The 24,151-nt window shown below is 48.9% G+C and overlaps 5 protein-coding genes across 5 annotated transcripts; 1 reads left to right on the top strand and 4 right to left on the bottom strand.

Annotated features, from left to right (window-relative positions):
• Positions 1 to 1,016: 1,016 nt before the first annotated feature.
• Positions 1,017 to 1,807, bottom strand: PFICI_15277 (uncharacterized protein; the record flags this gene model as incomplete). The annotated part of the gene is made up of 2 exons (XM_007843858.1): positions 1,017 to 1,313; positions 1,376 to 1,807. 2 exons carry the CDS (start codon positions 1,805 to 1,807, stop codon positions 1,017 to 1,019), a joined length of 729 nt encoding a protein of 242 aa, XP_007842049.1.
• Positions 1,808 to 2,794: 987 nt separating this feature from the next.
• PFICI_15276 (uncharacterized protein) lies at positions 2,795 to 3,844 on the top strand (the record flags this gene model as incomplete). Its single annotated transcript, XM_007843857.1, has 1 exon — positions 2,795 to 3,844. One exon carries the CDS (start codon positions 2,795 to 2,797, stop codon positions 3,842 to 3,844), a length of 1,050 nt encoding a protein of 349 aa, XP_007842048.1.
• Positions 3,845 to 4,426: 582 nt separating this feature from the next.
• PFICI_15275 (uncharacterized protein) lies at positions 4,427 to 4,678 on the bottom strand (the record flags this gene model as incomplete). The annotated part of the gene is made up of 1 exon (XM_007843856.1): positions 4,427 to 4,678. The coding sequence occupies one exon, from the start codon at positions 4,676 to 4,678 to the stop codon at positions 4,427 to 4,429; it is 252 nt and encodes an 83-aa protein (XP_007842047.1).
• A 9,443-nt stretch (positions 4,679 to 14,121) lies between these two features.
• PFICI_15274 (uncharacterized protein) lies at positions 14,122 to 14,714 on the bottom strand (the record flags this gene model as incomplete). The annotated part of the gene is made up of 3 exons (XM_007843855.1): positions 14,122 to 14,389; positions 14,447 to 14,592; positions 14,646 to 14,714. The coding sequence occupies 3 exons, from the start codon at positions 14,712 to 14,714 to the stop codon at positions 14,122 to 14,124; spliced, it is 483 nt and encodes a 160-aa protein (XP_007842046.1).
• Positions 14,715 to 18,206: 3,492 nt separating this feature from the next.
• Positions 18,207 to 20,693, bottom strand: PFICI_15273 (uncharacterized protein; the record flags this gene model as incomplete). Its single annotated transcript, XM_007843854.1, has 7 exons — positions 18,207 to 18,636; positions 18,758 to 19,018; positions 19,100 to 19,685; positions 19,751 to 19,941; positions 20,086 to 20,183; positions 20,314 to 20,591; positions 20,690 to 20,693. The coding sequence occupies 7 exons, from the start codon at positions 20,691 to 20,693 to the stop codon at positions 18,207 to 18,209; spliced, it is 1,848 nt and encodes a 615-aa protein (XP_007842045.1).
• Positions 20,694 to 24,151: the final 3,458 nt, after the last annotated feature.

The raw sequence follows: 24,151 nt of genomic DNA, 5'->3' as shown, positions 1-24,151 counted from the left end.
CCAAAAACCAAATTCTCTAAAAGTGGGCTGTTCGATACCTTCTCCGTGAGAGATATCTGGTCTTCACATTTGTCTATCAATGGTATTACAGCCACGGAAACACCTGTGATACCTCCTGTGCAAGCATACGGCATCGTGCTTGTATGAACTGCATGTACACAACCGTGAGGCTACAACAATGATGAAACATAACGGCATCCAACAAAACCAATTCGTCCTTGATGCAGCCACACTCATTCCACCCTTGCATCAAGCACTGTCAAATTTGCCTGGAAGCATCAAGCTCGGGATTGGTGTTGAGAATCTAAGGTTCCGCACCGGGGAGGCATGGCTTTTTGCAATTGCAAATACATACCATGATGGACGATGTTTTGACAACGCGCTGTGATTTTCCGGGTACAGCAGAGTTCGAGGGGGGCATTCTCGATCTCTTATGCAAGAGGCCATGTTGCCATCGTAACGCAATGGTGAATGCATCCCAAATAGCAAACACACAGCTTGAGTGTTCAACCGGGAGTGCATGTACGAACTTCGGAATATTGCTCTAATTTGATTTTTCTTGATGTCTATTTTGTACCAATCCCGTACCATTGTGACGGCTCTCTCGGTCATGTATAAATCATCAAAGTAGTTTCTCCAGTTTCAGAAGGGCCCTTTGGGCCTTTGGGGGAAAATCGTCAATCCGCGACCCTGTCAAGATCCTACTAGTGTACTTGATGCGTAATGTAATGACCAAAACATGTTATGGATTAGATTCTTGCTCCGCCGAAGCTCTCTGGGGTATCATAATAGGCGGTCCTTCCCTAACGTCCAAACGCCGGCTGCACAAAAGTAAGAAAACACACTCAAAGGCTCTCTGCCAGGCTCGCCAGCCAAGACTGCACGGTTGTGCCTTGCTTCAAGACATTGCTGTCCTGAGGCCTCTGTCTACCATCAAGCTCCATGCTTAACCCGCTGTGTAAAATCCAAAGACCCGTGACACGGGTTTGGAAATGGCCCTTTCGTCTGCCAGGCTCTCAGGCAAGTTCGACATCCAGGACACTGTCTAGCATCAAATCATGATTCCCAATGATGTGCTTCGCCTCTCCTGCCCCACTTGACGTATCCTCCATTTTGAGGCTCCCGAGACCTTCAAGCATTCGCTCAACCTTCTCCTTGACGTCGCGAATTGCATTGGTTTCGGCGCGGGTCCGGTCAAGCTGGGCTTGCATCATGGAGATTAAAGACTCTCGCGCTTGATGAGGCCGGTATTCATTGATTAGGTGATGGAAGTTGAGAAAAAGATCGCGAATATCTGTAATCTTATCTTCAGCCTAACAACGGGTTAGAATGACATGATTCGACAGAGTACGGATCATAGGCATGGACAACATACCGCTCCTGGATTGCTGGACAGGATACCGGTGAGTTCCAGGAAGTTAAGCAGTAGACTCTTGGCCAGACGCTTCAGTATGGTCGCCCGGTCGAAATGTTTGCCGTCCTGGTCTCTCTCCTCAGGTTCTGGGAAAAGTTTTCGAATGCCAGTGCCATTGTCGAGACTCGGTAGCTCCTCTTGAAGTGCATAATTCTGGCCAAATACACGCCAGGCGCCACTAGCTGGCTCGGACGGTGGTTGTAAGTTTCTCAGATTGTCGGGCAGGCCAGAGAGGCGGACGGTACTGGGATCTGCGATGCCCTCTCGCTCAACTTGCTCCTGGCGTAGGTCGGTGATTCTGGCAACATTGTCGGGAGTGAAATCTTTCCAAAAGGGCGGAGGGGCGGGGAATGTGCTCGTGATGGCGTTTTTCGACTCGCCGTCGTCGGCCATGGCGCAAGGATGATTGATGTTCTGGGAGCGGTGTGTATATTGTAATCGAGGAGTTGACGAGTTGGTTCACTTCTTGAAGGCGGCGTGTGGACTTTCAACGTTTCGGGTGAGCCGCAGTCCGTCAAGGCAAGAAAATGCTATCTGACGGGCTGATTGCGCATCACTAGTCCGAGCGCAAGACTTTAAAGTGCAGGGAAACAAAGTCAGATCAAAGAAAGATCTAGTAGCGAAAGAGGAGTGGGCGGCGTTGGATTAATGCGTGATCTTGGATCTCGCAAAGCATTGGCGGAATGTGTGTACGCAGAGAGTAAGTCGCTACAAACATTCGAAGCTTGAATCCTGGAAGCTTGAGCTCCTGCACTGCTGAAAGTAGGTACTACACACCTTAATGTAAAGAATGGCGGGGCTTAGAACAATCAGGTACCAACCAGACAGTATTACCTGCAGCGCATCCATGGTCGTGTGCATGCACCCCGTAAGGGCCGCGCCCCTGAAATTAAGATACAGCTGCTTGGGTGAGTATTTCAATCCAAACAAACATCATATCAACACGTATTTAGTAGATTCAATCTTGCCCTCTCGAAGCTCACTACCTACTATGTACCTAGTAGGTAGGCAAAGGTCAATTGGTGAGTTGGTAGATACCTGCCTACATTACCTACCTGCCTACCTACCTGCCTGTAGTCTGAAGCTCCAACGTTGCGCGCCAATCAAACAATGGTCTATGGTACGCAACAGCCCACATGCACGGCTTTTGGCTCACCATCCCTGAAATCCCAGGTTCATCCAGCTTTGCTTCCATCGTCCATGGATCGTCAACGATAGGCAACACCATAAACATCCCACCCCCCCAAAGACGACAAACCCGGCATTTCCTATTCTCTGCTATCATCGTATGGGCCATTGGTCATTGAGTTCGTATCTGGCTGCCTCGTACCTTCATGTGCATGACAACCTGCCCATTTTCCCAAGTTGCGCGCCACCACCATGTCCGATGCTCGCTCCTTGCTGAGAGCTCACCGGGCTGCGAACCGCATTGAGCACCCCCACGCAGCTTACAGCGACGCCGGCAAGCTGCTTTGCAAGCTATGTCGCGAAGTTGTCAGGTCCGAAGCGGGTTGGGACAACCACCTACGCAGCTCAAACCATGAACAGAAGGAAGCCGAATCGGTAGCAATTCCTGCACCTTCCATAGAGTCTACGAGCAAGAGGAAGCACGACGATGTCGAGGAAATGGATGTCAATTATGGGGATAGTCTGGATAATCCACAGCCCAAGAAGAGGAACATGACTGCTTCTACCACAAACGGTGACAAGGAAAAGTCAGGAACACCTCCTGGGCTAAACAGACGGACCTCGACTACACCAGCACAAGGCTTTGAGATCTCGATTCCCTCCCGCCCCGCCACGCCACAAATAGGCGAAGGCTCGCAAACATCGACACCTAACATGCCGCCCTTGGGTCGCTCGCCGTTGATCGGCCTCGGGCCAGAACATGCTGGCGCGCCAAATATCAGCCATCTGCCAATTTCGACAGAAAGCTTGCCTGTCTCTACGATTGCCGCTACTACGGGGGCTCCCACGAGTGGTGCTATCGACGAAGCAGAGTGGGCAGCCTTTGAAGCCGAGGTTGCTTCACCCGACTATGCCGATGCTGTCATTTCCGCTCCGGCTCTAACCGCTGGAGAGGTGGCTGCCAAATCGCAAGAGGAGGAGAATGAGCGAAGGAAACACTTACTCGACACTGAGATAGCAGATGAAAAGGAGGACGCGACTCGCGCACTCGAGGACGAGTTTGCCGAGATGGCGCAACTCGAATCCCGCGTCCGCAAGCTGAAAGAACGTCGTGAGGAGTTGCGAAAAGGCACTGTTGCAAACCTGGGGAGTACCGCCATGGATAGCACGATTGAAAAGACTGTCAAGGAAGCACTGGGCAAGGAGAATGCGAGTTCTACGAATGCGGTGGATATGGAAAGTGACGAGGACGAGGATGACGACGAGGACTGGGATGATGGCTTCCGCTTCCGTGGTGCATAGCGTGGCCATGACGCCGGCATCTCCACCCCCAAGAGCATTACAAAAACCGATCACACATCATGTTTGGCATTGCATGGATTCAAGACTTGCACCTGTGGCGCCGGGGACCATGATTTAATGGACTGGACGGCTTCAGAATAGGTAGGTTTTACACAAAGGGGTCTTTGGTGCTGTTCGCACCTATGCATTCAGCGCGGCGTTGGTTACGACTTGTTTATTTTGATATCGTTTCGGGTTTCTAGAGTGAAGCTCTTGCGTAGATTGGATGAGCATAGATGGTCTTTGAGGCATTCACTAGAATTGTCTGGCACTGCACCGATTCACTGGTACATGCATGCTCCGGCGTATATAAAATCTGCAATCACTTTCTGTACCATCATTCGTAATACATGGGTAGATATTTCAAGTAGTGACACGACCACTTTGTATGCGGTCGACACTCTTCCGAGCCCCTGTCAAGATTTCAATACAAGAAAAAAGTAATACTATACTCCAACATATGTCCTCGGAAACAGAAATGTCAACATGTCAACAGAAAGACTGATGAAATGGGACTCCTAGCGCCTTGTAAACACAAACTCCTCACTTCCGCAAATTCAAGCAACGCTGCATCCAGTATTGCTGTTCTTTGCGACACGTTCCCAATACTGTCGCAATTTCCATACTCGTCCGACTCCCCTGCTCTCCTCCCATCGCCTCACCAGGTCGCCTCTCTCCCATACTTTGCCTCTCCATACTGCACCCACCCAGCTTCGTAGGCCGTCTTTTAGCCTCTCTCTTTCTACTGCACGTTTTGTAGCCACGAGTCCAGGAGCTACAAGACCCTCTACGCATTCGCCAGGTAAGACGCCTCGCTGTACAAGAGCCTCAGCTGAAGGCCGCAAAGGAAGCCGGCGGGACAACCGAATGGCAACCAGACTGCGAGCCAACTTGCGCGAAACCTGGGTTGTATGGGTCAAGAAGATGTGCCTCGCAATGAGCTCCGACAGTGATGGTCGCGACGGCGACGCCAGCAGAGCAGGGAGAGAAAAGCGAGCACGTTCAAGCCGATGGTGGTGGAGGATTGGAAGCAGAGAAATACTGCGAAGGTGATGATTGATCTGGGATGAAGGTCAGCAACACAATGATGTGGATGGGATGGAGTCAATGGTGGTGTCCGGCTTTACAAGCCATGTGTGCAGGAATAACACCTTCTCAGGCCAGATACACCATAAATCATGAATTCAAAGGGTTAGAGACAGGTTGGGACGAAGTATCTGGCAACAATGATACGGAATAAAGCACAAAAGACGTAAAGTAGGAAAGGATATGGCGTATGGATCAAAATATGCATTGCAGCGGATGCAGGAGAATGGTTTGTCGTTAGATGATACATCACGAGAGGAAGAGTAAAGAGCCAACATACCCTCGATGTGGTCAACAAATCGGATACATCAAGACAACTGAAAATGTGCATGAGTATCTCGTTTGGCAAACGATCCAAGTTTGGCACTGTAGTGTAAGTCCCGCCACACCATTGATTCACTCTTACGGGGCGTATTACTCGTTGTACCATTGCTGCATGGGTCACGTCTGTTACTGGTTCCCATTCTCGTCTGTCCAGATGCAAGCCGGCGGGCGTAGCTAGCGGTGTGAAGCCACGAAGAGTCTCATCGGTAAGTTGTGCGGTAGATGGGAAAGCTCTCCAGGTAGTCCCGTCGACCGATATGGTTCCGTTCTCTCTCAGGTGAATGTCAGTGGAGTTGGATCCGTTCACGTCTGCAGAGCTTCCACGCCTCACATCGTTGTTTCCGTCTTGGTACTCTGGTGGAGGCGAAGGAGATCTGGCTACGGGAAGGCATTGGGCGCTGACCGGCCCAGCCGGCATCTCCTTCCCGTGACGTGTATATGGGTCAAAGCCCTGCAATGTCGAAGTTGATGATCCAGATGGGAGACGGGCAGGACAAGGAGAGCTAGAGGTAGGTAATGACGTTACTTGCAATACTTGGGACGTGATAGAACCCGTTGGCATCACCGAGGTCAGGCTGAGACTCTGTCCGGGCAATGCCTGTTTATGGTCATGCTGATCCTGGTCCGGATCCCCGTCTCGATATGACAGCGCCTCTACGGCCGGCAAAGTGCCTACCATAGCTTGTGGCATATTTAGATGCTAAGGTGGTATTGGTGATATGTCAAAGCTAGTAACGGCACAGGCAAGGCAAGGCAAGGTACCACGGCGGGGATGGAGCCCACAATACAGAGCCTTCAAGGGACAACACGAATATGTTTTTGTACTGCCGGGTGTTCCCAGTTTAGCGTTTTTCCTGTCTGTAGCACGGGATGATTCCCTACGATTTCGGAAACGAGTAGCTCGAGGTAGATCTCGTTGTCGCAAGGGTAAGTGCAATTGAGATGTTCCGGTGGATGTGATGTACACGCTCGGAAGTAGCTCCGAAACTGCCAGCTGGTTCAGAGAGATGATGTGTTGCCTCGTGGGAGAGAGTTCAAGAGAAATAAACAAAAAGATACAAAATAAAAGGTCGTTCAGGCGGTCAGGCTCCAATAGACCGTCGTGGGGTACTGCAGCTTCCCCTCCCCTCTGATCATGGCGCGAGGTTGGTAATGATGAGGTTTGCTCAATCACATCTGAATAAGGCGAGCGGGCGAGCGGCCTTGAACTAGGGTCTGAGTGCCTTGATGTAGGATCCGACTGCTTGAGCAAGTAAAGCGCGCCGGGAGTGTTGTCTCCTAGCACATCCAAGTTCAGATGTGACGGGGTCGCGCTCCAGAAATTTGGCAGGCCCAGGCAACAACTGGTAAGTGGTGTCAGCTTTGTCAATTCCAGCAAATAAAGGCGAAAATCTGCGACGATGGAAAGGAGTCGCGTGTGATTTGAAACTATGGCCGTCTACTAATAAATAGGTCAGATGTATAGATTGAAGCTGAGCACGGGGCAGAAGGGAAACCAGGGACCGAGGAGGGAATGGTGGTCATGGTTGAAACTTGAGACCGACAGTGCGTGACAAGACGTGACAGGGATGCGCGTCTGTATCTCGTTGGTTTTGAGAATTGGTTGCTTATAAGTACCTTGCAAAAGCAGCACAGCAACATTGAAATGTACGTACTAAAATACCTACCTACCTACCTACCTACCTAGTAATCTGCCTACTTTTCGACTGCACGTAATTCGCGGGGCATAAACATGCTGACGAATTGAACTACTGAATGTACCTAACCTCTTAAGGGATCACGGCTCATTTGCCCTTCTGTGACGACCGCTTGTTGAGTACAGAGTATGCCATGCCATGCTCGCGTGATGATGATGATGATGACGACGGCGGCGGCGACAAGAAAGAAAGGAAAAAAAAAACAAGAAATAATCAGAGAAAACAGTGAATGATCGGAAATCGCGTAGTGCTATCAATTTGTATGGAATGCCTGCAATTCCTACGCGTGCACTAAATTGTCGTCATTGTAAATTGTAAACTACGAGAAAAATCCCGAACAAGATATTCTCTTACCCATATATGAATACCAGGTAACCTCGCGGTCTGACAAGTAGCTCAGGCTGGGAGAGATCAAAGGCGGAAAATCCTGTGACGAGTCGCGTCTCGAAAGTGTGACCATGCAATGGTCTATTGACTTGCCATCGCCTAAGCCTATGGAATGCCGGCCACGTCAATTATAATTTTTATAAGAATTTCCCCCGCTTATTCAAAAAACGATTGCGGGTGTTCTGGGATTCTTTCTGTCTGCTTCAGGAAGTTCCTTGAATATTGGCATACAGTACCAAGTCCAGGTAAGTACCCATTGTCCTATACTGGTACCACTCTAGACGTGGATATGCTGGTATGATTGAGACATCTGACCTGACTCTGAGAGGTCAGGTAGTATGATGAGTACAGAAAAGCTAACCAGGCATGGTTAGCGCATCCGTCCGGGTCTGTATATGGTTCACTTTCTGTGGGTTCAGCCAACTCGGAGCTCTACCAGCTGTCTGATGAAGATATCAATCAAGGGACCCTGTTCTGGCCTTGGATCCTGGCTCGTCACGCTAACTAACCAGGCTGTCGTTTTATTTGCCAAAGAAAGAGTCCATTTCCTCAGCCTTGCCGTGGGACTGTTGTTGTCGTCCAAGGTGCCAAATTGTGACCTGTCAATACTCGTTTCTGTGCAGTGGTTACATGTACCTGACAGGTAGGCGGCGGCGGCGGCGGCGGCAGAAGCAGAAGTAGAAGCGGCAGTAGCAGCAGCAGAATGAGTATGTATCCCGCGCTGCGTTCGTCTATTCGCGGCTCAAAGCCGCAGATTAATGTATGTATTGCATTAGAAGTCTCCCTGTCTATTGTGCACTGCAAGCCGGGTCCCCCGGCCGGCCGCCTTGGGCCTGATAAGGTCGTCGTAACAGGTCAAGCAATTGCAGCACTACTCCCATCTTGATTGCCCGTTTGCATCGAGGCCTAATGAACACCAGCTCTCGGCAAGAAATTGGGCTCCAATCGAGTCCTGATGGCCCTGCGGCTCAAGTACAAAGATATTCATAGTCGTTGGGTCGGTTGGAGTGGATGATGGTCCTGCATAGTGTCTTGCAATGGGGAATAATACCATGCCCGGCATGTGGCTCACTGATAAGTGGTGAGCACGGCTAGGTACTCCTCACTCCAATACTGCACAGTATTCGGTGTGGAGCAAGGGCTGATTGACATCAGTGTCGTGGCAGCTAGATTATAATAAGCCTTCCGGTCGGTCCCCGTCCCAATCACAATGGCGATGGCAGCGGGTGTGGATGCGGCATGCCAGCTTGACAGTTCATAGGACCCTGGAAGGATGGGCCAAGATGTATCTACTTCTTTAGGTCACATACTTGGAGGAAAGCTGCAAAGCCTGCAAGGTGGGAGCGGAGTCCTGCTTCTGCATTTCCGACTCGACACAAGCCTTGCCAAAGTCTGCTATGACGAATGATGTCAAGCTTTGAAGATGGGGGGCCCGCATGGGGGCTCAGTGTTTGACAGGAAGCCAAAGGTCAGTGAAAGATACGATTTGCCAATGATATCTCTAAAACCTGAGGGATCAACATCTTTCAGGATAACGGTTGTTGTCGTCCGGCGCATAGTTCCCACGAAAGCAACGTACCAAGGGTGCCATGGTTGCTGTGATGGTCGCTTACAGGGCCACAGCCTGCCTACAGGCACGTCCCGCTCTAGCCGCGTCTACGTTTTCATGATGGGTGGCCAATGAAGTTGTCAATGGATGCCTTGAGAGGCTCTAGATGAGACAGGTACAGACTTGCCCGAGAAAACACCTGTCTCAATAGCAATGTCCTCACAAGTGAGGCTCGACTGCGATTTGTGATGGCCAGCCGAATGTTTGTCTCGATACTGCATTCCAGCGGCTATGGAAATTCAACAGCACACATACAAAATGTGTAGGTAAAGGAAATTGAGCCGTAAATACAAAATCCTGAAGCAAACCAATTACTGGACCGGCAAAATTTGTCGTGACACATGACAACCTGGCTTGTGTGGGTCGGGAGTAAATGCCAGACTGTTGTGCTCTCTATCCATGCAACTAGTATGATGAGGTTATGAGTGGAAAGGAGCTACTACCCCATGGTACTGCATGGAGAGATGCACGAGTTGTTGAACATGAAATGCATCATCACGAGAAAATTGGGTTGCAGTTTTCCTGTTGCGAGTAATTATTATAGAAATGTACGGGATGATCCGGTCGCCAGCAACACTGCAATTGTGCGTCTGCATTTAAATAAAGAGTCATACAATGCGATTCTCGTCAAGTGCTTGCGCAGACGGCGGTCTTGTCTAGACTGTTGCGATGTGCACAATGTCCTGCTCAACAGAGCCAGTACGATACTACTGGGAATACTGGCTTTCTCATTTCTTTCGACCATAACAGCATTTTCTTCATGTCTTGACTGGGAAAATGCTGAGATATAATCATAATCTGGGCTTCAGATAGAGGAAATGGGAGAAGATCAAGAAAAAAAAAAAAAAAGGAAGGGCGATGCTCAGCCCTACCTGCCCAAAACAAGACTGTTCCGAAAGTTCAATAGGAGGTTGCTAGCCTAGGATGTCAGGTCCATCCGACCACTAAAGCATTGTAAATGCACAAAGCCGCCAGTTGCATAGGCGATTTAGGGACCAAGAATATCACGGCATGACGCAGTGGTTTCGCGGAGGCTCTAACTTTTCTTATATCATAATCAGGACTTCAAGTGTGTTGGGCCGAATAAAATAGACCTTTGATACAGGGATCTGCCATATTTGCTTGGAGTTTTCCTTTCCCTTAACTTACCAGTCTTTCATACATGTCAACAAATAGAAGGAAGTCTTTCTCTTGATCATGAACTAGGCTATGTTTTGGAAGAAAAACAAAACAAAGAACAGCCCTAGGTGCCCGTTCGGCGGTATGGCAGTTCATCGATAACAGCGAAGGGGATACATAGCCGAGTCTATAACGTACATTAGAATGACGAAATCGAGCCACCAAGGATGAGTACATCAGATCGGCTTCTTGAAATCAAAATTCTCACAACTCTCGGCATCAGAGCGTGGCAGTGGGCCTGGCCGGGACCCAAGGGGCCTTCGCCACGTTGTTACAACAAAGTACCCCCCAGTGAAGATCCTTGGCCTTCCTATCCCTTCTAGCCGAGATTCATTCCACCCAGATTGACTTTCCGGGCGTGGATATGCCTGCGATGTACTGCGGTATCACTCCAATTCCTCGTTTACCTCTTGCCCAGATTGAGCCAGAGACCGTGGCTGGCCCAGTTTGTTTCGTTCCAGTCAGGCAGCTCTGTCGCCTGTTGTCTTTCTGCGATGGCACATAACCCTGGCTCAACGCACAATAGTTCTCTAGTCACCATGTGTATTATACGTATATACGTATATCTGATTATATGTATTAGAGTAGTTGTTGTTAAAGGGTAAGTCAACAACTTGGTTGCGCAGCCAAGCCATGTCATCAAGTCTGTCTCAAAGTGTTGCACGTTTTGTCTCCAAGCAAGGCTTTACCTGGTGCATAAATACGGTAGGGGCTTTTATTGTATGTATTTGGCTGGCTTGGAAAAGGCATGGCACCGGCCTACCTTGTCGAATGCCATATAGTTCTTCATGGACAAATGGTGTCTTAGGAGGTGTTTAAGAGGCGTGATCCCCAGCCAAAGACTGGTCCCTGACTTGCAGATAGTAGCGTATGCGGGGGGTTGACTAAGTAGGAAGTAGAGGCAATGCAGGTTCATGTAGTGCAACAAAGTCTCAACGCCAGACCCCGTGATTTATTCTTCATGCCAGACCTACGACAAGTTGTGGTGCCTGATGAATGACAGTAGAAATAGCAGTAGGGTTGACAACCGCCACTAGCCACCTCCGGGCATTGGCTGCTGGGCTGTGGGACTACATATGGAGATGGCACCAGGCCTCGTCCCTTGGCCGCAGACGCGGAACGATCAAAGCTGCGTGCAGACGGCAGCACGCGGGCGTAGGGGTCTCCAGGTCAAATTTGGATGTGCAGGTTACGTACAGGAACACTGTCGGTCGAACATGAGCGACAAGCCAATGGGAAGTTTGCATCAGGAGCAGGGGGGCCATGGGGCTACCTGCTGCAAAGATGCTCAATTGTGTGAGTCCATGTACTGAGGGAGTAGCAACAGGTGGGGGACGGTCGAGCAGTTGATGTTCAAGTTTCCCCTCTGCCGACGTGGCATCAATACATCGTCCGAACTTGATGTTGGGCGGGATTCTGCAAGCACTTTGCTATGCAACCCAACTCAGGAGGCATGATGCGTGGATGCTCCACCAATCCTTGAGGGCACTATGGAAGAGTCGGGTAGAAACTATGGGAACGGCAGTGTAGAGAAACATTTGCCAACGCATGTAGAGTTCTATCTGTCCGTGAGGATATCAACTCGGAATCGCACCAACATATCGGGGAATACAGTCCCAAAGCGTATATAAGACTTTTCGCGGCTCCAACTCTTACTGGATTCGAACTATTTGTCGAGCACTCATTGTACTATCTGACGTTGATACTGTATCTCTCTTACGCTTACCGCGAGGAAAATTGCTCTTCCTCCTTGGATCAAAACGTCAGAGAGCTATTGGACACCACCGACTCGTCTCTGTCAGGGGCCTCGCTGGGCGCAAGGTCGTCAACCGTCTGTATGTTATTGCAATGCGCCACCCGAGCTACCACAACTTGCCAGAAACATACTAATACATCGACTCGTGCAGTTCAAACTCCTTTCAGGAATCAATGTGTTACTTCGACCAGACTCGTTGGCAATGCGGATTTTGGCGATGGGGCCACTTTCGAGAGCAATGTACAAAAGAATACCGGACCGGGGAGACATGCGGTCTCAAGCTCATATACCAAACCAACAATGAACCAGATATTTGCAAACTCTGCAAAGATATCGAAAAGAAGCAGCGAAAATACACCAAGCTCGAGGGTGATATCCATCGATGGCAGCGGGAGGGCAATCGAAATGCAACGATCGAGAAGGCGCAAAGGGATATGGCCGAGGCAGCGAGCGCAATCTATAGCATGCAGCAGCAGCACTGGACTCGTCAGAACTCGACTACATGACGCCGGATCTCGCAAAAGGTGGCAAAAATGATCGGGATCTGGGTCGCACTGTCGGTAACCAGCGGGACCCGTTCTGTTAGTGTTTGAGTATTCGAGTAAGGGATCGGGCAAGGGGGAATGATTCGATCCAAAAAGAGGGAGAGAAAGAAAGGACCGGTGAGAGAGCAAGAAAGAGATTGTGTGAGAGAAAGAGAGTACCAAAATAAAGAAGTGAGGAGAGACGAGTGAGCAGGAAGTAAAAGTGCGAAGAACAGATTAAGGGAAAAAAAAAAAAAAAAAAAAAGGCACAACATTATCGAATCAGCCAGTGGGTTTCGTAAGATTGTGTTCGGGGAACTCGTTCCTCTGTATCTCTCTCCTCTCTCTATCGCTTCCCTTCTACATTGGTTCTTGGTCGAGGGTTCTGATCCTTCCTTCGATAGCGTGCGAGTCTCTAAATTGATGATTGATCAATGCTTCGAGGACCTTGGCCATTTCATCCTACGGCAAAGACGTGATAGCCTCTCGTTCGACACGTAGACCTGAAAAATCACACGATTTTTTCTAAAAAAGGAAAAACCACCCCTTCTGAGAAATCGCTCAACCTCTAACTAGTGTCCCGTTCGCAGACACCTTGTCCGTCATATAGGAGTGGCTAAATATTCAGATCACGAGCGGCAAAGGGGTCCGACACAGCGGCAGTGGCAGCTTGTTTTGGACAATGCAGCGAGGACGTCCGCCTCCAATGACGAAGACACGCGAGCAAGAGAGAGGGGAGATGGGGTCCAATTCGAGAGGGAAAAAAAAAATGCAGCGTCTGCTTAGTACATATGCTCTCTCGGCTATCCCACTAGTTGGCACGCACCATACTCCATAACCATGTGAGTGGAAACCCCAGTGTAGCGGTCAAGCCCGTCTGAGTGGACGAGCGATGGGCCGGGCCGCACATTCTAATGTATGTAGCGCACATGGTTAAATGGATCGGTGCTGCACAGGCTTGGATACATTCGCAGCGCCGGCATTCGCCATCCTTTTTGTGTGTTCTGGAAAACTGAAGGAAACCCGCGCCCGGCAGTCGGCTTCGGAAATGATACCCATTGATGGGTACCTACAATCGGAAACCTCAGACAACGATAACAGCGACAACATAAACCGAGCTGGAGAACAAGGGAGCAAAAAGGTAATTATATCGATAAAGGCAGAGGTTTACAATCGGATATAGAAGAAATGATTATACTATGGGTCTATTTTATATGAACAAGAGGAAACTCCTCTGTCTCGGCGGCCCCAGAGGTCACGAGCACGTGGCTGTAGCTCTACGGGCCAATGTAAACAGTAGAGATTATGCGAAGTCGGTCTATGATTGGCCGTGCCCAAAGAACAGAGTAAGAAATCAGCCCAATCAGTGGCTCGCTATTCGTGTGCGTATGTAGCACATGTGCACCGAGGATTGATTCAGTATCCGTGCCAGAGGACTTGGCGGCCTTGTCAGAGCTGGCCTCGGCTTTTTACATATATAGATCCCTCCCAAAGTCGCAGCTCGACATGTCTGCAGAAACAGGATTGCAATCGGTAGGGCAAGAGCAGCTACAGTCACGACGTCAAGCCTAGCAGCAACGCAACAGATGTCTCACCGCTGCTCGCTCAGCAAGGTTACCCTATGGCACCATCGAACGGCGGTCCGCACTACATGATGATGGGACTGCAACCTGTGCTCATGCTACCGTGACCGCGTCGGCAAAGGTGCCCACCAGCGGCTCACCTGCTTTGACTGTAGGCGGGTCCATTTGCGTTTCCATCGTGTCATCGTCACTCAGCCAGTCCACTTGACCCTGAGCTGTGATTGCATTCGTGTCATCGTCGGCAGACAGCTTGGAAAGAATGGTTTGATAGCGGTTGAGGCGCGAGTCTTGGCCGGTGAGGGCGGTAGCATGGGCATGTTGGGGTTGCGACGGGGCAATCTCAAAGATATCGACCAGATTACTGCAAGATGGTTAGCAGGACAGGACCGTGGGCATCGCGCTTGGGTTGCGTCGGTACTTTGATGTCTTAGCTACAACTTTCTGTAGTGCCTCCAACTCTCTTTGCGACTCAAGAGGATCCGTGTGTGTGTTGGGGTTTTGGTCGCCGAAGCTGCCGTACTGGAAGTTGCTTGGATCGTCTAGAAGTAATCGTGATTCATCCTCCTGCGATGAAGTTTGGTAAGCAAAGAGATACTACATCCCAGCAACGGAATAACATGGGAAGTACGTGCCTCGTCGTATGCATCCTGGCGTCCTCGGCCTAAGCATGATGCGCAGGCTCCCATTATGCTGCAAGGCTCACAGACGTCGAGTGCAGCAGAATGCAATTGATGCTCTGCAGCGGCAGAGGCAGTGTTGTTGTGTAATGTGGTAGCGACTGAGCCAGCAGGGTCCCAGATCGGGGACTAATGAGTATGGACCATAAGGATTGTATAATCTGCCTCGATCAGGGCAAGAGTTAGAAAGCGTTCGCACAACGGCGAGATCAGAAGGGCGACGGGCAACAACAGGCTGTTGAAGATTTGCGGCTCTGACGTGCCCAAGGCAAGGCTCGATCATTGGTGTTTGCGAAAGACAGAAGAGAAAGCCATGTCAGCTTTGCGATCCGAGCTTCTGGAGATTAGGTAATGAGGGACTGGTCTCATATTACACCTCCTCATGGATTATAAACGTTAGATTGGTACAAGCCCCATATTTCTTTGCTTTGATCTGCCTGGTATCTTCCCATATCTGTTCTATGGTGCTATACGGCTCATAGAAATTTCTAGCACCTGGTGTGGGTACCAGACGAAGAACCTCAGTAACAGCCAGTACTGGCCAGCACAAATATTATGACAGAGTACGCAGCAGATCGCTGGATTCAATTACGGGGCTTGTAACGATCTAACGTTTATAATCCATGAGGAGGTGTAGTGGTGAATGTGGGGTTTAGCGGGACATTGAATACCTAATTGAATTTGAAGCCTTGAGGTCAGACGTCACAGTACATTAAGGTACGTTCCCAGGTACCCCAGTTTATATCAGTACCTACCTAAAAAGTGAAGAACATTGAAGCGAAAGGAACATTCCAATAGATCGATCAATTGCTTCAAATGAGGGAGTAGCAATGAATGAATCGAGGTACTGAATGGAGGGCATTGCCGAATCCCTGACCGTGAAGTCATCCAAAAATTAAGGTATGTTGTACCTTGTTCTCATCATCAGGGCAATTTCCAGGGTTCCAAAATAGTATCAATTCATATTTTGGTTCAAATTGCTACAGTCTAGACGGTCTATTACTGGGCGGCGACGTACATCTACCTAGGTGCGTTCTTGTAACATAATGTAGTCGGACTCCCAGAAGTCGGCTTCAGCCACAGGTACCAAGTGCACATGGACATATGTAGCTGCTGCATGTGCTATGCGTGGCAGGCAGTACTCTGTGTACGGCAGCTTGCTGCCAATTGGCCTTGAGCTCGACTGTGCTGCGACTGGTCAAAGCAAGACTTCATCAGTATCAAGGCTCAATATTGGGAGGGAAAGATGCAACACCAAACTCTTTAGTTGATCATCATTTCTATCAAGCAAAATCCAATGCTCGATGGTTTTCGATCGTGTGAGCCTATATTTCATACAGGCTGAGCCAATCGTTCAGCTCCGGCGCTTTATTCTGCCAGGGGAGAGGTCACGTACGAATATACCTTTACAAGCGGCTAAGACCCTGCTCATGCTTTACATAATCACATTCATTGGAAGTAATACCATGAATGTTTCTCGAGAAATCTTTGATGGAAACGGGTGGCGCATCTGCCATATATAAAAGCATGTAAGGAAACTGTGCCCTTGCCTCAAGCGGCGCGAGCGGGCCTGTTTCAGGCTCTGCCTCCTCCACTAAGACCAAAACAGTGAACCTTTGCCGTGCATAGCGTTCATACTATTGGCTTTGTGTCTCGTGATCAGCACGTCTCAAACATCCCAAACCAAAGTCCGCGCAATCTCAAAGATGCGTAACGTGTTTCTTCCTCACTCTGGCTAGTTCACTATATGAAGAAGAGACCACCCTACGTTCTCGTTCCAGCAGGGCCAAGCAAGGCTGGACGAGATATACCATTGTTACTCGAGCAATCTCGTCTGATACCATCACACACACACTTACTAGATTGCACTCATCATGGATTCATACGATAACGCAGTATACTACACTTGCTGTGTGGTGGTTGTCTTGCACACGATTTCAGCTTTTCTACTCGTTACGCAAAGAACGTGCGTCATATATGCCACGGCATTTCTTATATCTTCGGCTATGTGGATCAATGTCTCCGTACTCAATCTTTGGTTTTTCCTCCCAATTATTTTCAAGGAGGCGACAAAAATCCAGCTCGAACAGACGGGCGACCTTTGGCTTGATATGTGTGCCGGTTTACGGGCCATTTTCCTCAGCAATGCAGCATTACACACATGTATGGCCTTGTTTGGCTGGGCCATGGGGGGAATGTCTGTTTGCAACTCTATAACGGCATGGCAGTTGGAAGGCTGCGATTCCCTAGATGCGCATAATCATTCAGGTGCCTCGGCACCACTGATTCGACAAGCCCGCCGAGTCGAGAAGTGCGTTGGGATATGGAACATGGGGTACATAGTGCATGCGAAGGAAAGTGGCCAGACGGGCCAGAGACAGCCAAGTTGCATCTTTGCGGGACCTCGCTGGATGCATCGAGGCTACCTATCCATATTATCGCCACCCGTTAAACTACTCGGTGCACGAGAGAACAGAATACTTGAGGACGAAAAGGGATCATAACAAAACAAAAACAAGGAAAGAAAGAAATCAATCATATACTGTAGCCGGAGGAGAGCCTACTTGATAAGGATTCGTTTCTCCGGACTTGTCAATCCATCAGCAAGTGATGCCGCTACGCTTTCTTGAGTGCGGAGGCGCACGTGGACTCGCATGACTATGTACTCAACAGCATCTGCAATCACATTCATTCCTGATATACGAGGGCCCTGATCGAATGAACCGGAAGAATCCGTAAATCTCAGACAATCAGCTCCATAAATCAATATAGCGTCGTGATGCTTCCTACAAAAAATTGAAAAGTACCTTTGTTGACTTCATGGGCGCAGGAATGATTTCTCATCTCTGCTTCGGAATGATATATGCATCACTAATAGCAGCCTTAAGACGAATGACAAGTTACCAACTTGGTCTGGACATTAATGGCATATATGGATTAACCTCGGTGATGTTAGAATCAATATTCTTTGTGGGCGTGATGAGACTATGGGATCAGTGTTCTTTTACAACTATGGCCACGTGATTATAAACGTAGATAGTTGAAATTATGGCACTGCTCATCTAGCAAGATATTTAATTGTTCGGGCCAAATCATGGACAAGACACAATGTTCGAATATACAGAAAGACGAGCGCGATTGAGTGCTTAGAGGCAACAATCGAGGAGTTGCTAGCCATGAGAAGACCTCGACGTCTAATATCTCCATACGTAGCCTCACTGTAAGGATTATGTACACAGAAAGATGGAGCTAGTTACAATAGGGGTAGAGACACAATGCGTTTAGATTGGCTTCGTGAGTTCCCATTTTCTCACATAGTGCTGGAATGACTATCTTTGGGTGCACAACCACTTTCGTCACATACTTCATAAGGAGATATTGCTCCAGCAGGAAGAGAAATGGATAAGAAGACCATCTTCTGGTTCCCAGATTATTCTGGAATGGTTTCCCCCTTCGTTTCCCCCCTCTTTGAAGCAGTACCAGTGCCATATCTGAGTGTCACTACTGCTTGGCTGAGATGAGCATTTCCTCATTGTTGTTGATAGGTGCCGTGTGGTTTGTCGTCTTGTTCAGTTCATTTTCCCCAACCACATTGACAGTACCCTCCATCTCTAGATGATAGTCTGTGTTGTCGTTCTTTTGGCTAAGTTGGAACTCCTCGGCGTCGATATGCTTGAACATGAAGTAGAAAATAATCGTCAAGACACCACCAACGATGGCGGGGCCGCCAAAGTCCCATGTCAGGTAAGGGTCGGTGATGACAGCAGAGCAGGCCAGTCCAATGATGTATGCCACAGCGGTCGTGAAGAGGTTTATGGCGGAGACCAGACCCCTCATGTTCACAGGAGCCCGAGAGTAGGCAATACCATAGGCTGGAACGTTGACAAACAGCTCCGAGATACCACCTATCGCGAATGGAATTGCCATCCACCTGTATGCCAGTTATTAGTTTGAATACCCATTACAATGAACATTACTGATAAGCAGACGATTTGCAACCGAAACAACCCCAAAAACAAAAATTAAAGGAAGAAAGAAAGAAAACGACCTACCATATACTGATCGGAGCCACGCCGTCGCCAATGGTACAGTCGCTGGAACCATATTCGCCACAGGGTGACAGCTTGTATGCATAATAGTTGAGAACGGTATATGCAGCACCACCAATCGAAGACAATGCCAATCCTGTGGTAATACGGGCAATGGGACCGTAATGAATGCCAGCCTTGCGTAGAAAGGGATACAGGCCATAGTTCAAGATCGGGGCAACGCAGATAATGCTAAGCGTGTTAAAGTTGCTGATCACATCATTACTATTGTAAGGTTAGCTTTTTTGTTTCAGCGGGTAGAATTCAAGAGGGAACTTTGGGATGAATAGTGATGGTTGGACTTACGGCACACCATTGGTTGTCAGCATGGTGGATAAGAAACTGGCGGCCGATCCAATGCCATTGTCGTTGAGGTATTGAATTGGGAAAAAGCAAAAGATTCCAGTGGCCTGGAATGTACGGCGGACATCTTCCACGAACTCGTCGTTCCAATCAGTTTGAACGTTCAGGCCCTTTGCACGGATCACTGATGGTTTCGCAGATTCCCAGAAACCCTTGCGGCCGAATCCCTTGATGCCCGCCCCCTTTACGCAGATACCAATGATCCTGATAATCTTGCCAAGGTCACTACCAGCCGGTGGGTGAAGGATTAATCGCTTCTTGAGAAACATGAGGAGGAAAGGCAATGGTAGGTAAAGGAATAGGGGCACGAGAAATGCTAGCCACCACCCTACATATTTTTCAATGTAGGCCGTGGCTACGTTCATGAATCCACCAATGTTAATCACCAGGTAGAACCACAACATAACTCTCTCGGTACCAGACTCTGGGTCTTGGATCACACGCTCGCCCTTCTTCGTGGTGATGACTTTAGGGACGGTTATTGTCATTTGATCCAGTAGCAAGGGCGAAACACAGGGCTTGAACATGGCTATGGCGGTTTTCAGCATCTTGATCAACCGTTCTCTCTGTACAGGAAATGAAGGTTTGACTTACCAGCACCAATTGCCAAGATATAGATAGAGATGAAGTAAGGAATCTTGGCATTTCCATTGGCCAAAAGATCGGGAGCGCCAGCAGCACACATGAGTACATGGGCAATGCCAAAGACGAGAACGCCCCATGAAATCATCTTGAACCGGCCCGTCTTGACGTCCGCAATGTAGCCAAAGATGAGTGGTGAAGCACTGTGTCGCAGCAAGTTAGTCATTACCAGACTAGAAAGGAAAGCATTGCTTGTAGCGAGGCGAGCGATGTTGTCTATTCTCCCCGTTCTCCGCCTCGGCTTCATTGTCATGAGAGCCAGTTTGAATCACAACGGCAATACTTACTAAGCAATGACGCTGAAAGACTGTCCGATAGCATTCGCAACTTGAGTACCCATGCCCAAGGCACCAGCTGTTTGTTGAGTACCAGCTGGAGGTGCACCCTGTGAAAAAGTCAGAGCGAGTTTCCATCATACCAAAAATAGTACCCTTAAGAGCCAAGTAATCGTAAAGTACTATATCTAAGATACCACACAGGTATGCAAGGCAAGCACCTAGGAACACATCACTTACCCAGCCATTGCCTCCAGTAGGCATAGGGCGGTTAACAAAATTACTTATTAGTGGCTGGACGCCATAGTATGAGGCCCGCTCTGAGAACTCGACAATACAGATGAGGTAGGCGATGATCGGAATGTTCGTAGGGACACGGCGCAGTGTCCGGAGTTCCTCCGCCGTAGGTTTTCCTTCATAATCCTCCTCTATGTTGGCAGCTAAATAGGGAGTATGGTCTTCACCGCCAGCTTTCTCCTGGTCTGGGAACTCATTGCTCGAGGTGTCATTGTGGATTGCTGCCTTTCATGTTAGCCTGGACTCTCCGTAGGTTTTTTTTTTTTTTTTTTTTTTTTTTTGCTTTTTCAACTTGACGAATTCATGGTGAATGACTTACCCATCTTGACAAATCAGTGACACATTAGCCAAAAGGTTGTAAGGGAAAAAAGGTGGAAGGACCACGCCGAGGTAGTATGGGTCGAAAGACAGTTTTATTATGCGGACTACGATGTAAGTGCAGTGGATTATACGTCTGGCTAGGTATGGGCGGCGATCGAGAGAGACCCTGGACCTGGATTACAGATGCGGTAACTCGTTTTGTTAGCTGGGGCAGCTTTTGCATGATCCATAACCATTTCTCCATTCGTGGATTCGAAGAGCGGCTACCTGGTAAGTAGTCCACAAAGTCAGCGCATGACGAGTCGTGCAAATTTCGGTTGTTGTGTAGCACCTACTACGTACGCCCGCATATGCGCACAGCAGTGCCAATAAGAAGGACACGGTAGAAACACAGTAAATAGCTGGCAGATCCAGCAGGGATCATCTGACACCCGCGCATCCGTAAAGCTTGAACGGCGCCGCAACGTTGGCCTGATGCCACCAGGAAAAGTTTATTAGCGCCCGAGACTATGGTCGAGCCATACTTGTGACATGCCTGAGTAGGGAGGTCGGTGCAGATCGAGGATCCTTGAGTAGGCAAATTCTGGGGTGCAGCCAAACAAAGCAAGTGACCATGCGGTTGCCAATCGGATCATATTCGTGCTCTGCAACCTACCATAACTGCCATCATGATCCTACACTAGTATGGAAGTGTGCCCTGAAAGGCTCGTTATTCTGGGGTTTTGCTTGTCTTGGGACACTGGTACAGAATACTTTGTGTCAACTCGATCGTATCAAAGTTAAACTGTAACTTACGAGATGGCGTCTCTGAGACGACTCGCCCATCCAGGTCAATCCACTGTTGAAGCTGAAAGACGTCAAGTATTATGCAAGCTATGCCTTCTCGTTAAAGCTGGTTTACCGCCTTACTTGTCGTTCGTTTACACTGGTAGCAATTTGTTAGCACTTTGTTTGATTCAGTTCAACATTCGCTGCAGATCGCCGTCAGTTGTCGGATACATAGCCACTATAGGCATAGACATCCGGCACTTACGACTGCTAAAGACACTACAGTACGTACACACATTGGCCCATTAGCATGTACATTCATTCCACTTACCAAACTACCCCAGGCGATGGGATCAACGGATGGCACACAGACAGTGGGCAGCAGAAAGGGGCGCGAGCTTTTCACTACTACACAGTAGTCGATCGAATCGGTCCGTTTGCTACAGGCGAATCATGAGTTTTGAAAGCTCCCGATGTTCGATAGCATGCTATTTTAGTAGAGGCAGCACTGATGAAAAGTCCTGGGAAACAAGAGTTTAAGCATTTTGTCTTTCTTTTCGTGGCTTCCTCACAGGAATTATTGGCTGTCCTTAATCGGGGGGAGGGGGGGATGCTAGATTTTAGTGATCTCATCTAGGTGGCTGGTTTCGATACCAAACGCTTGGACGGCGGTGTCCATGAAGGGAGCCAGCTTCCTTTTCGTTCTGCCATGTTGTGGCCATCTAGGATAGCATAACTTATTGCTCAAACTGTGTTGTCGTATGCTAACGCTCCACACGACAAAACTTTTACCTCATCGTTAAATTCTAGATGAGATGAGACTCGAGCACGCCATTGATTGCGGATACCCAAGGGATTTCTCCTCGGTAGCTACCGACGGTAACAACCGGGGCTCTGGCTTTGCAGGCACCTAAGTACGGAGACCAGGAGGAGCCCCAAACTTTAACTACGGCCCCATCGCAGACCAGCGAGACGCTGTCCTGGGGCAGCTGGGCACCCAGATAAATCCCCATCTACTGTGTAAAGTCGCCTTGAACACAACACACACCATCGTTTTCTATTTAAGCTCACCCGAAACCATGCACTCCCGTAGCAAAACCATCAGTGAGCACCCTTTGCCAAGCTATCCAATCATGCTTATACAGATCTACTGTAAAGCTTGTATCAGTGTAAAGAAACAGTTGATAGAACCAAAGCACCCGACTCGTGTCGGCTGAAAAGTCGTCTCAAATATGAAGCATCGAGCAGTTTAAATTTTGGTGTGCGATGATGCCAGTGGCGAAAAGGTATCGCTATCTCACCGCTGCCGCGGCGCCTGGCAAGATACGAATAATGGGAGCACGATAAAAGAAAGGCTCAAGTTGTAGAACCATCTATTTGCTAGTGAAACGTTACAGTATCCAAGTTGTCTAAGGTTAGTCGAGTATTTGAGCCTCGGCAACTTGCATTCTTTAGTGCGCAACGTACCGCCAATCCATCGTCTACTTAGTCCTATAATACGAGCTACTTGTGCACCGGCCACTGGCGTAACACCTACGCGGCGTCGCGGCAGACCGGTACGGATGCGCGGAAATAATCAAAATTTCTGTGTTACTGCCGACCTGTTATTCGCCGATGAGTAATGCAAGGAACTTGGGAACGAATAATCCGCGCGCTGGGCACAATATTGATAGATCAATACTTGACACATCGACCCAGATTTTCAAACTAATAGGAGACCCGAACTCGACAGTCAGGTATAATTCGCACCAAGTATGGAGTCTGTCAGTGTTGCCCCGGTTTCTGCGCGCAGCAATGTCCTCGCCTCTCATATCTTCTGTTGCCGGCTACTTGAGCATCAGGCTGGATTGCAGTAGTTGCTTATGACCAAACATGGACGAAGCATCAAGTATTAAAAACCACCTGGTGGTATGCAGGCTGGGCAGTCTCGCCGACATATATATCAAAGCCACCTCCGAATCGAGCTTTGGCCTCAGATCTACCACTTTTCAACCTTGGGATAAAAACAAATCTTAACCGGTATCTGCTCGCTCGCATGGCTGACAGATGCGCTCGTGATTTGCCGCCAAGGCTCACGCACCAAAACATTGGGCCATGCTTTCGCGTTCGTGGGCCTGGCTGGTTGGTGTTCTTGAAACTTGATCAACACGATCAACATGATACTTATCGCCAACCTAGTGCAAATATGCGCTCTATACTAGCAGAAGGCATCACCGAAGCATCGAGAACGAAACATTTGAAAATGCAAACAGCCTTGCTGAGCCATGATGACAGTTCTTTTTTTTTTTTTTGTATGACTTTTTGCAACAGTCCGTGTTATGGTCAATAGCCTGGCTAAGTACATATATTCCGAAATGCTCCCGCTCAGTGCTGCGCCAGTCTCCATAAGCCGAATCTGTCCAGCGAACAGAGACATAGGTTGCATTATAGCTCCATCAAAACATCAAAAGCATGTGAAGTTCAATTGTCCAGTACCAAGAAAGGGATTGCTGGTATTTTTTATTTTCTCCCCTTTCAAGTTGTAAGCCGGATCAGACTGTTGCTACACTCACCCCGGCCAAACCTGCACGCCATGTCGTGTGCTTACCCGATACCTAGACTCCGACTTGGGCGTGGCCCAATAGAGTTCACCGTAGATGCCGCAAGTGAGGCTCCACTATCTCGACATCAACTCTCCCACCTCTTCTTATCT

This window comes from Pestalotiopsis fici, assembly GCF_000516985.1.
Source record: "Pestalotiopsis fici W106-1 unplaced genomic scaffold PFICI_Scf_16, whole genome shotgun sequence".
In the NCBI taxonomy this organism is placed as follows: Eukaryota; Fungi; Ascomycota; class Sordariomycetes; order Amphisphaeriales; family Sporocadaceae; genus Pestalotiopsis; species Pestalotiopsis fici.
The sequence above is the reverse complement of the archived record's forward strand: the minus strand, read 5'-3'. Positions and strand labels throughout refer to the sequence as shown.